A 12,819-nucleotide genomic window follows, 5' to 3' on the forward strand; every position below is an offset into this window, starting at 1 on the left:
ATAATTATTCCCCTTTGCTCCCCCCCCCAAAAACCCAAGAGCATAAGAGAGGGACTCCCAAGAAGGTGAAGCGGGACTTCACCCCAGGCTATCCCGGAAGCCCTCAAGGCAGCGACGCTTCCACCTCCTGGAAAGAGCAGGAAGGGACAGCGCTCTTGTGCCCCGTCCTGCTTTGAGGGTTTCTCATTGAGGCATCTGCTTGGCCACTCTAGATGGGCCCTTGTGGCCTTGATCCAGTAGCCGGGTCCTTCTTAGGAAAGAGCGAGCGCCTCCTAAGCATGTGCAGAGCGCCTCTCTCTGCCCCCGCCACGCGGAGCTCAGCCTGCGCGTGGGCAGGCCCTTTGCGTCACGCACGCTTGGAAATCCCGGGCACCTCTCCTCTCCTCTCTCTCTCTCCCTGGAGAAATGAAGCAGTGACCCGACGAGGAGCAGCAGTAGCGAATGATGGGCGTGTTTCGTCCCTGATCCGGATGAGATCAAGGCGCCGGCAACGGGAAGGAGGCGGTGGAGAAGCAGGAGCAGGCCAGCCGGGGCTGCTCCAGACCCCCGCCCCGCTCTCCCCGCTCGCCGCTGGAGGGGTCATGGAGGCACTGAGCCCCGGAGGCGGGTAGCCAGCCAGGGCGCACCTACCCAACCTCGCCGCGCCCAGGCGCGTTCCTCTCTCCAGCTTCCTCCCGGCCGGGCCAGCGGCTCCACCTCTTCCTTTGCCTCTTTGAGCCGCTTAATTCCCAACAAGCGATTAGCAGGCTCGGATCGGATCCTGCGGCAGGCGGCGCTTCCACCTCCTCCTCCCGGCTTTGCCTGCTGCTGCGCGGCTCTTTTCCCTCCACCGACGGCGCGCTGCGCCTTGGAGAGGTTCCTGCTTCCTTGAGGGGGGCCGGCGCCGGCCAAAGGGAGACGACGACCCCCACCCCCACCCCCACCAAGCCTCGATTGCTTGTCCCTCCCCACTGGAGACAGGTCGCCGAGGCTGCTGCTGCTGCTGCTTCCCTCTCTTCTCTTCGCCCCCCCGAGGGGTCTTTGAATTCTCTCCGTGCGCCCTTGGCTCTTCTTTGGCCCGCGCGCGCAAAAACGGAGGGGGAAAGTTACCGGCGAGGGAAAGGCGCACGTGGGAAAGGGAAATGAGAGAGAGAACCCGGGTGCGATGACGCGTGGCTGGTGTTTGAAGGACGGGGAGGGGTGAACGACGTCCTTCCTTCTCTCTCCCTCCCCGGGGGGGGGAGTCCACGTTGGGTTTGTGTATCCGCGCGGGGAGTGTCTTCCCCATCCCGCCCAGATCCGGGGAGAGAAGCGAGACTCCGGTTCGTCATGGTTATCCGGGTGAGTTTATATGATAGGATATGGTTTCTTTGCGGGGTTGGGGGGGGGGGCGGCTAGCTGTTGGACGCGCGGACGGCATCTGCACGGGTTAGGATGGCTGGGCCTGGTTCAGACGTGCGGGCCGCGCGGTGGAAGGCTGCCGCATCAAGTGATGACTTGCATGTGTGAACAGGATGGGGGTGGGGCGGCGGTCACCCTCGCCGGTCAGACTTTCTTCTCTCTCCGCCTCAAACGCGGCGGGCTTTTTTCCTCGGGGGCTCGGCACATTCGATTGCCCTGCGCTGAGCCGTCGTGATCCGTGTGGAAGCCTCCGAACCCGTGAACAGGTTCCTCTGGAAAGCGTCGCGTGGGTGGGAGGGGTGTAGAAGTTTGCCTGGGTTGGTGTCCCATTCACGTGCTCAAGCCCTCCATGGATGCTCGACTGATAAGCTTGCACGTGTGAACCCCCAGAAGCATGACATGGGGGATTGAGGAGATGGGTATTCATGGTTTGTCTGTGGTGGCTCATCCAGTACTTGATGAATGAAATATGAAATTGTGTGTCTCAGCCCAAATTGCTAAGCTGTGTGTGTGTGTGTGTGATCACACACACAATCACAATCTTCCTCCCACCCCAACTGTATCTAATTTGTTCTAGCCTTATCAGGAGCCCTCGAATCGCAGAGTGGTATTGTCTTTCCTTCTCATATGACAGGTTTGAGAACTTAATACTGAGTCATTGTGTCTCTCAGGTGCTGCAGGGTCATCGCACCTGCCCACCTACTCAATTCAGTCGTGATAGGGGCAGGAGACGGATAGCTCAGTGGTTAGACCATCTATCTGCCTTGCAGCCAGAAGGTCCCCAGTTTAATTCCCAATGGCATCTCCCGGTAGGGCTGGGAGAGGATCGATACCAGAAACCCAAGAGAACTGCTGTCGGTCAGTGTAGATAATACTGAGCTATGTGGACCAGTGGCCTGACTGGCAGCTTCCTATTTAATTCAGCTCCGCTTTTAGAATCATGAGGACTAGCATCTTAATAATAAGGACTAGCGTTTATCTTGTTTTGAGGGGGTACAGACAATACTGAACTGGATGGACCAGCTGTCTGACTTTGTACAAGGCAGCTTTTAATGTTCTAACCAGTTTCATTCAAAAGGAGTTAGAATGTGGCTATGATTTTTAGGGTGAAAGTGTCCTATCTCCCCAGTTTATCTTATCTGTGCTTCTCCTCCTCTTAAGTTCCAAGCTGCAGCAGGGAGAGAAATGGTTGCGGTAAATGAAACAGACCTGTTTTGATCTCGGTCTGACTTCTGCTTTTATAATTGGATAAGCCCCAGGTTTCAACATATAGGTTTGTTTCCCCACCTGACTGTCTGAGAGGGCTGTAAAGGTAATCACAGTTACTGTAGAGACACAGTGATGTCTATTACGCCGGTGTGATGTAATGGTTAGAGCAGGCATCCCCAAACTGCGGCCCTCCAGATGTTTTGGCCTACAACTCCCATGATCCCTAGCTAACAGGACAAGTGGTCAGGGATGATGGGAATTGTAGTCCAAAACATCTGGAGGGCCGAAGTTTGGGGATGCCTGGGTTAGAGTGTCTGGCTAGGACCCTGAAAGACCAGGGTTTGAATCCCCACTCAGGCATGAAGCTCACTGGGTGACCTTGGACCAGTCACAGCATCTCTTAGCCTAACCTACCTCACAGAGTTGTTGTAAGAATGAATCGGGGAGGAGGGAAACCATGTACACCACCTTGAGATCCTTGTAAGATAATGGTAATAAATAATGATACCAAGTCAGTCCTTTGGTCCATCTAGCTCAGTGTTGTCTACAATGACAGGCAGCGGCTGTCCAGGGTTTCAGGCAGAAGGCATTCCCAAACCCCACCTGGAGATGTTGGAGAATGAACATGGGATCTTCCCCACGCAAGGCAGTTGCTCTACCCCAGTCCTTGTCTTCCTTACTTTCAGAGCCAATGTCTGGGTTCCCTTTTAGCTACATCACTGATGGATACCAAATTTACCCGAGTCTTAACACACCATCAAACCTTAACGCGCACATCGATTTTCAGAACCTTGAAACCAAAAGAAGTATTGGCTGGCGAATGTAAACGTGCCATCGAATCTAATGTGCAACGTGCAACTTAATTTTCACTCCCCCAAAAGATGAGCATTAAATTCGAGTAAATACGGTAATAAATCTAACACGTAGAATCTGTGCCACGGGATGTGGTCGTGGCCAGTAGCACAGGGAGCTCGTGAAAGGGGATTGGACAGATTGATAGCGGGCAAGTCTATTGATCGGTTTCAGCTATTGCAGCTAAGACTTTCAACCCCAGTGAACTATTTAGCTGCATGGCAGGTTAGGGGCTTTGTTGCAGGGAAGATCTGGGCTCCCAGAGGCATCCGGCTAGCCGCTGTCGGAAGCAGGAGGCTGGGCCAGGTGGACCTTGAGCTATTCCAGCAGCTACTTATTGCAGCCTTATTTCCATTGTAAGTTTGGCCCCACCTGCACTCTGTACATCTCAGGCAGTATCATACAACTTTAAATAGTCATGGCTTCACCCAAAGAATGCTGGGAATCCTTCCCATGGAACTCTGGGAATTGTAGCTCTGAGAGCGGGTCTCTCCTGACTCAGCACCCTAAAGGAGCTACACTTCCTAGGATACTTTGGGGGAGCGGAAGCTGTGACTGTTTAAAGCGATATGACATTGCTTTAAATGTTATATCGCAGGTGGGGCCTTTGTTCTTCTCCTCAAAGACCTCATTGGCTTATCCCCATTTTATCCTCTCAATGATTGGTTGAGAAAGAGGCCATGGAGTTCAGGTGGTGATCCCTGTGTGCTGTTGAATCTGATTCACTAGCCAGGGTATAAATAATAACATGATTGATTGATTGATTGCATTTTTATCCCCCTTTCTCTTTAAGGAGCTCAAGGTGGTGCACAAACTCCTCCCCATTTCTTCCTCACAACAACCCTGCAGTGTAGGTTAGCCTGAGAGGTGGTGACTGGCTCAAGGTCACCCCTGCTGACCTTCACGTGGCCAAGTGGGGATTTGAACCTGGGTCTCCCAGGTCCCCTGAGCCCAGTGCTCTAACCACTGCGCCACACTTGCTCTCAATGCCAAAATAGTGCCTTTCATTCTTCATTGCGAGCTCCCCAGCAGCGGAGCACCCTTTCAACTGGCACCCTGCAGAATCTGTCAGACTACACCTCCCATCAGCTGGCTGGCTGGCTGGGACTGATGGGAGTTGTAGTCCAACCATATCTGGAAGCCAGCAGGTTGACAACAGCTGCATGGCTGCCTTTCCAAGTTGAAGGCATCCCAGCTGCATCCCGTGGAAGGAAACCACTGATGAACGAGTTGGGACTGGGTGTAACTTGGGGATAGATAGTAGAATCATAGAATTGGAGAGTTTGAAGGGTCATCTATGCCAACCCTCTGCAATGCAGGTATCAAAGCTAAATCACCTGGCTTTCGACCACTTGCAACCAAGTGAGGATACCTGGGAGCCAGGATGTCATCTGACATCTTCCCCATCTGGGGATCATTGGATCTGGACTGTTTTCACACACTAATACCCCATCCTGTAGAATTCTATCAGTTTATCTGTTCGGTCAGAATGAATTTCTGCCATCAAATTGCTTTTTCCGAGCAGCCTGAGCAGGAACATTCACCATTAAGAAAAAGAGGCCGGGATAGGCCAGTACTGTATATATATGTGGACCGTCCCTGGATCAAGTGACTTTTCTTCTTTAAGAACCAGTGTGGTGTAGTGGTTAAGAGTGGTAGACTCGTAATCTGGTGAACCGGGTTCGCGTCTCCGCTCCTCCACATGCAGCTGCTGGGTGACCTTGGGCTAGTCACACTTCTTTGAAGTCTCTCAGCCCCACTCACCTCACGCAGTGTTTGTTGTGGGGGAGGAAAGGAAAGGAGATTGTTAGCCGCTTTGAGACTCCTTCGGGTAGTGATAAAGCGGGATATCAAATCCAAACTCTTCTAAGTTCTCAAAGCTCTTAACCTACCTAGCTGAAAGGCTGTTATCTGAACTAGCCAGATGTTTAATGGAGAATCAATCACAGCCAGTCCTTTAGAGCTGAGCCACAGACTTGCCCCCAAAATGGCAACTAGACACCCCTCTTTGGCAATTTCAAGCACACCTGCCTACGGTAGCCTCCCTCTGCCAACGGCCTGGGAGCTGTTTGTGGAAGGGCACTTTGCCTATGCTCTGATGCACCCATGCTTTTGCTCTCACCGATCCCTGAGCTGCTGTGAACGGCAGCAAACTAAACCCTTGGGCTGCTTCTCAGACTGAAGCCCACTTAATGGGTGGGTCAGGTTCTGTACTGTGACTCCCCCCCCCCAGGATTAGGCCACTGTGAATAATAATAAGAGAGAGAGGGGAGGTGAGTACAAAGAGATTCCCTGTCCCTCCCTGAAGTTCACAGGCTCTGAATGGGAACTTTGCCCCTGAGTACGTGGGATGAGTCATCCTTACCAGCAGAGGGACATGAGCCAGGAAGAAGTTTGTTTAGGCACCTGAAAAGCACTGAGCGAGGAGGTGGCTCAGTGCCTGGTTGGTTGGTTGGTTGGCACCTGAACCAGCAAATTCCCCCCTCCAGGGCCTCCATGGAAACCCTCCTGACCCCCCCCCCCAACTTCTATTTGTGCAGACTGGACCACCACCACCACCACAACTCAGTTGAGAGGTTCTCAACCGGATTGCAGACTTGAAGCTCTGCAGTGGCTCCCCATTTGTGGAGGTTCATGTGGTGCCAACAGTTTTAGGCGCCTGCTGAAAACGGTTCCTCTTTAACCAGCCCTTGGGCTGATGGGCATCCGATACCCTTTGAAATGTGTTGTTTGGAGGGGGAATAGTTGGTTTGTTTTTTGCCCTTATTTTTATTTTGTTTTTCAAATGTATTGTAATTTTATGTTGTGAACCGCCCAGAGATCTTACGGACGAAGGGCGGTGTACGGATTTAATAACAATAATTTTAAAAAGCCGGGCCACCAATTTGGGCGGCTTTAAAGGATTAGGTTAATCTGTGTAGGATAAGGCTACTCTGTGTGTGTGTGTGTGTGTGTGTGTGTTGAGTTTTCCAGTGTGCCTCCGAATGGCAGTTGCTGGAAATCGCAGGTGGGGAGAGGGCTGTTATGCTCAGATCCTGCTTGTCGACTTCCCAGAAGAGGTATCTGGCTGGCCAGTATGAGGTCAGGATGCTGGACTAGATGGGCCACTGACCTGATCCAGCAGGACTGTTCTGATGTCCCTGTGCAGAGTTAGAAATTCCCCAGGTGCGTTTTGCTACTGGCGCAGGTCCAATTGCAACTACGCTGAGATTTCTCTGCCTTAGTCCATCATTAATACCACTCCCATTTCCGCTCTGTGAGTTTCTCCTTCTTGCCGGTCCAAAGTGAATTGCTGTATGAGCAAGCTACCGTCAAGCAATGCAGTTGAGATCATAGAATTGTAGTGTTGGAAGGGATCCCTGAGGGTCATTTAGTCCAACCCCCAGTCCGTTGTGGCAACTGCAACCTAGGTTTAAGGAGCCATTTGGCACCTAGCTTATATATCTGAGTTTCTAACACTGTTCCTATGCTATGTTCTAGCTCCACTGTCAGAGACGATATCAGTGGCTGGGAATAATCAGTGATTTTTTTTTCTTTAACAAATGTTTAGAGGTGCTCTCATTTTCCTACTCATATTGAAATACTGCCCCTCAATGAGGCCAAACTAAGATTCTCAAAATGTTTAGGGGTATGCATACCCCTGCACTCCCCCCCCGAAAAAAGCACTTGAAATAATGAGAATAAGAATGATAATGATAATTTATTATTTATAGCCTGCCCATCTGGCTGGGTTTCCCCAGCCACTCTGAGCGGCTCCCAATAATATATTAAAAACACAATAAAACATCAAAGAGTAAAATCTTCCCTAAACAGGGCTGCCTTCAGATGTCCTCTAAAAGTCAGATAGTTGTTTATTTCCTTGACATCTGATAGGAGGGCGCCACCACTGGGAAGGCCCTCTACCTGGTTCCCTGTAACTTTGCTTCTCACAGTGAGGGAACCAGCAGAAGACCCTCAGAGCTGGACCTCAGTGTCCGGGCTGAACGATGGGGGTGGAGATGCTCCCAGGGGTATGCTGGGCTTTAAAGGTCAGCACCACCAACACTTTGAATTGGGCTCAGAAACCGCAAGCAGGGAGAGAATGGTGTCACACTCAGGTTTCCCAACAAGGAAAGATTCCAGTTAGGTCAGCGATTTGCAACACTTGTTCTTGCCTTGCAGCGGGTTCAACCCCAGGCGCCCTTCTCGCTCTGCAATTCTGTGAATGTAAAGTGGGTGATTTAAGGCCCTGCCCCTGCTGTCAAGGGTCAGTTTCTCTCTGTGTGTGTTGTAAATTGTGGTATCTTCTGATCTTCTCCCCTGCCAGTGATGAGCTGTGGGAATATGCAAGATGGCTGACCAGAGTAACATCCAATCGGCGGCTTCCAAGAGCATCCGCCCCTTCCGCTCCAGCGAGGAGTATCTCTACGCCATGAAGGAGGACCTGGCCGAGTGGCTCAACACCCTCTACGACCTCGACGTCCAAGTGGAGAACTTCATGGATGTCCTGGAGACCGGCTACGACCTCTGCCAGCACGCCAACAACGTCAACCGCATTGCGCTGGAGTTCCAGCAGCTGCACCCGGAGGCGGCGGCTCTCATGAGGATCCCGCAGAAGGAGGTGGTCTTCCAGGCCAAGAACGTCACGCCGGGCTCCTTCATCGCCAGGGACAACATCTCCAACTTCATCCAGTGGTGCCGCCAGGAGCTGGGCATCCAGGATGTCGTGATGTTTGAGACCAACGACCTGGTGCTGAAGAAGAACGAGAAGAACTTCGTCCTTTGCCTCCTGGAGGTGGCCAGGAAGGGCTCCAAGTTCGGGATGCTGGCTCCCATGCTCATCCAAATGGAGGAGGAGATCGAGGAGGAGATGAGGGACCAGGTGGCCTATGGCGAGCTGGAGACGGAGGAGGCGAGCGAAGTCCTGGGGCCAAAGTCTCCTGTTTACCCCAGCAGAGGCCAGAGGATAACTTTGTGTGACCTCAAGAACCTGGATGAGCTGGTGAGTCTCTTCTGTCCTGCTGGCATCCTCTTTATTTATTTAAAATGTGTCTCCTTTTACACACGGAACCTTTCTCCTGGCTGTAATTCTGGAGGGCTGGCTAGCAATTGCGTCAGCATATTTATTGAGTCATGTAAATGTTTGTTTATCCTGTTATTTTAAAATATTTCTATCCCAGCGGGTAACAAACAGCCACAACACAGATATAACCCTCTTCTGGAGGGGGGGAGATCCAAGTTAATCAATGAACAGGATCCAACCTGGTTAAGAAATTTCCAGCATTACAGAAGTAACAGAACTGAGCCAGCATAGCATTCGAAATTCCCCAGGCAATTTTTGCTATTGGCATAGGTCCAGTTGCGACTATGTTGAGATTTCTGGGTACCAATGCTGGCAACCTCTGCCTTAGTCCATCGTTTATGCCATGTTCATTTCCATTGTGTGTGTTTCTTCTTCCTGCATACTAGGACGGGTGACTTGTTGTAAGAGCAAGCTACAGCAAGCAATGTAGTTGAGATCATAGATCTGTTGCACTGGAAAGTCAAAAGACATTCCGTTGTGGCAACTATAACTGAGAGTTAATATGCCATTTGGCACCTAGCTTATGCACCTGGCTTTTCTAACACTGAGCCAGAAGTTTCCTCCTCCAACTTGGTGCCCTCCATATGTTTTGCACCATCAGCTTCCATCACCAACCACCACTAATCATGCTATCTGGGGCTGATGGGAGCTATCTCTAAAACATCTGGAGGGCACCAGGTTGGGGAAAACTGCTCCGTCCACTGGGTTTCAGGATTGTGTAGGTTTCAGTCTAAATTCTGTGCTAGGTAGAACAGAATTCTGCAACCTGGGTACATAACGCATTTGCATGGCATAGTTTTGCAGAATTTAATTCTGCTTTGATAGTCACGGGGAAGGGCAAAGGCACAGAAGCTACTACATTTCATGACCAGGATCAATCTCATTCTGCAGCTCCTTTAGTTACTGCATCTTTGGCAGGCGTCTGCTTCCAAGCACATTTTTGCAGCCATGAGGTCTAGAATCTTGTTTGTTTGCTTTTAAAGGAAAGCTGAGCTTTTTCATTCAGCGGAATTCTGAGGCTGGCATCTTGCATCCTCTCTGTGTTCCGCAAAGTCGAAGCTCAGTGATTAGTGTGTTTGCTTTGCACACAGAAGGACTGAGGTTCATTCCCCAGAAGGACAAGGAATGTCCCCTGTCGGAAACCCAGGCAAGCTGCTGCCGGTCAGTGCAGACAATACTGAGCTAGATGGACCAATGGTTCAGTGGCAAAGCATCTGCTTTGCATAGAAGAAATCCTACAATCCCTGATGGCATCTCTAGGTAGGGCTGGGAGAGACTCCTTGCCCGAAACCCTGGAGAGCTGCTGCCAGTCAGTGTAGGCAGCCCTGAGCAGAATAGACAAATTGTCTGACTCATTATAAGGCAGCTTCCTATGTATGCACAGCCCTCGGTATTCTCAGTCTACATTTGAAGGGGGTGTCTGGGATGTTAGGGGAGGGCTAGTACCTCTGGTGGGGGGCACATCGTGCTCCTTCTGAGGTACTTTGTCCACAGCTCTCAGCCGCAACTCCTAGAAGCTGTCAGCATGCAGCAGCTGCCACACCCTATGAAAGGGGTTTGACTGGCCGGCTAAACCAAAATAAAAAAATTCCTTCCAGTAGCACCTTAAAGGTAAAGGTAAAGGGACCCCTGACCATTAGGTCCAGTCGCGGACGACTCTAGAGTTGTGGCTAAGGGAGCCGGTGTACACTTCCAGGTCATGTGGCCAGCATGACAAAGCCGCTTTTAGCGAGGCAGAGCAGCGCACGGAAACGCCGTTTACCTTCCCGCCAGAGTGGTACCTATTTATCTACTTGCACTTTGACTAATGCAGGCATCCCCAAACTTCGGCCCTCCAGATGTTTTGGACTACAATTCTCATCTTCCCCGACCACTGGTCCTGTTAGCTAGGGATCATGGGAGTTGTAGGCCAAAACATCTGGAGGGCCACAGTTTGGGGATGCCTGGACTAATGGAAAGAATTTTTTTATTATTTTGTTTCAACTACGGCAGACCAACACGGCTACCTACCTGTAACTGCGGCTAAACCGAGTGAGGGTAGCCATTGGGATTCAAACCCTCGGTGAGTTAGGGATTTCCAGACGACGCCAATACTGGTTCCAGTGGTCAAGAATGCAGTCTCTGCACATGCTGTAGAGAGAAGTGAGGTGCATCATCAACTTGGGAAGGGAGCCCATTTAGGAGAAGGAAAACTCTGGTCTTAAATCTCCCCTGCCTTGTGGGATATCTTTGGGAGAAGAAAAGGCTAAGCCTAAGGAGTAAACCCTGCACAAATCCAGAGTGGAGTCCCTAAGACGGTTGGAGGGTGCCTTGCATGCTTCCTTCCGGTAACTCTTGCTGCCAAGCTGGTGCCAAATGTCTTGCTCTGCTTTCCTTTGGACCACATCAGCGAGGCCAAGAGGGAGGGGGTCTTATCGTCTGGGCAGCCAAGGACCTCCATACACGCTGCCCAGGCTCGCGCCCCAGAGAGGTAACTTTGGTGCTGCTAAAGCAGGGGTTTGACTTCACCCCTGAAGGCACACTCCATTGTCTCTCTAGTTAGGAGGATGCCGACCTTTGAGGGAGAGCAAGAAATGGTCCGATAAACTGACAGCTGATCAGGCTGCAGATGTTTATGAAGTGAAGGCAGCGCAGGGAAGACAGCGCACGGCTGTTTGCTGTGTTTGGGGCTTAGCATCGCTGTCCGCTTTGAACTGAAATGCCCAATTGAGGATCAGCCAAGCTGCCCAGCTTGGCAAGCTTAGGCTTCGGGCTGTTGTGTGATTTAGATCTGCAGGCTATTTGCGGTTTGCTTCAGTGGATATGGGAAAATTCCTCTTGTTTAAAACCCTCCTTTTAAAAATATTTGGCAGCTGTCAATATGGGATTCTCCTTCGCATGCCGTTTCCCTAAACAGAACACTGTTTATTCATTTGCTTTCCGTCTCCCTTTGCACACAACTCATCTTCAGAGTTCCTTTATCAGATCTGCAGATTCCCCCCCCCCAACCATCTTTCCCGCCAACGGTCAGCATCGTAATCGAGTCGATGTGGTCTAGTGGTTAGAGTTGTCAGACAAGAGCTGTGGTGCTGGGAAATCCCTACTAAGGACCTGAAACTTTCAAGAAAAGCTAAGCTTCCCCCCCTCCCTCTCTTGGCACTAGGAATTCAACATTTTTACAGAATCACATAACTGTAAAGCCAGAAACGACCACAAGGAGTTTCATCTGGTCCATCCCTCTGCAATGCGGGGGATTTTTTTTATTTACTTTAAGAGAAATGGAATTTGTTTTATTTTATTTAATAATATTTATGCACTGTTTGGTTTTGGGAAAACTTCTAGGCAGTTTGCAGGAAATATTAAAAGTATCAATTAAAAACAATTTAAGATAAAATATTAGTATAAAGAGATTAAAAACATGTCAACGTTGATGTGCCTTGAATAGGCTTGCCTAAACGTTTTGAGTGGGCACCAAAAAAGTAATACTACAGTGAACATGCCTGCCTGATTTCAATAGGCAAGGAGTTCCAAAGTGCTGCCACATTAAAAGAACAATTTCCTACCTGTGTGGAACAGGTATTGCTTGGCACTTGGCACAGCACTAGTTCCGCAGATCGAAGAGGTTTAGTGGACATATATGTGGAAAGACGATCCCGCAAGAGACTCCTGCCTCTCTGTATTTTACTGTTTATTTACAAATACAGTCATACCTTAGAAGTCAAACGGAATCTGTTCCGGAAGTCCGTTCGACTTCCAAAACGTTCGGAAACCAAAGCTCGGCTTCTGACTGGCTGAGGAGCTTCCTGCACTCAATCGGAAGCCTCGGAAGCCCCGTCGGACGTTTGGCTTCCAAAAATAGTTTGCAAACCAGAACAGTCACTTCCGGGTTTGCATCGTTCAGGAGCCAAAACGTTCGGAAACCAAGCTGTTCAAAAACCAAGGTACAACTGCATAGTGTTTGAGTTCATCAATACAGTTGTCATAAAATTTCAAGTAAATACACGCATACACATGTGCACACACACATCTTGCAGATAATTTTAAAAATTCAACATTCCAAAAAGATTACAGTATATAAATATACTGAAAATTTTGAATAGATAGATCCACTGAAGCAAAACTATATGTAAGTACACAAACATTTTTTTTTCTTAAAGGAGATGCGGACAACCTCAGGCCCAGGAAACAGTCCTGTCTACCTGGCCCCCGAAATCCTCCCCAGGGCGCACCCTTTCATGACCCTGCTTCATGCCCCAGGTGTGTCTTTACCTGCCTGGAATGTGCCCTCAAAAACCCATCATGTCTCTTGTTTGCCTGGATGGAGAGGCACAGAGGGG

The 12,819-nt window shown here is 50.2% G+C and overlaps 1 protein-coding gene across 1 annotated transcript in view; it reads left to right on the forward strand.

Annotated features, from left to right (window-relative positions):
* The first annotated feature begins 493 nt into the window (after positions 1–493).
* The window catches only part of GAS2L1 (growth arrest specific 2 like 1), a 46,357-nt gene continuing 34,031 nt past the window's right edge, over positions 494–12,819 (forward strand). The window contains exons 1-2 of the mRNA XM_035098874.2: positions 494–1,320; positions 7,748–8,422. Coding sequence (XP_034954765.1) covers positions 7,772–8,422 — 651 coding nt within the window. The 5' untranslated portion in view covers positions 494–1,320; positions 7,748–7,771. The remainder of the gene's footprint in view (positions 1,321–7,747; positions 8,423–12,819) is intronic.

Source organism: Zootoca vivipara, chromosome 17 (assembly GCF_963506605.1).
Source record: "Zootoca vivipara chromosome 17, rZooViv1.1, whole genome shotgun sequence".
NCBI lineage: Eukaryota > Metazoa > Chordata > Lepidosauria > Squamata > Lacertidae > Zootoca > Zootoca vivipara.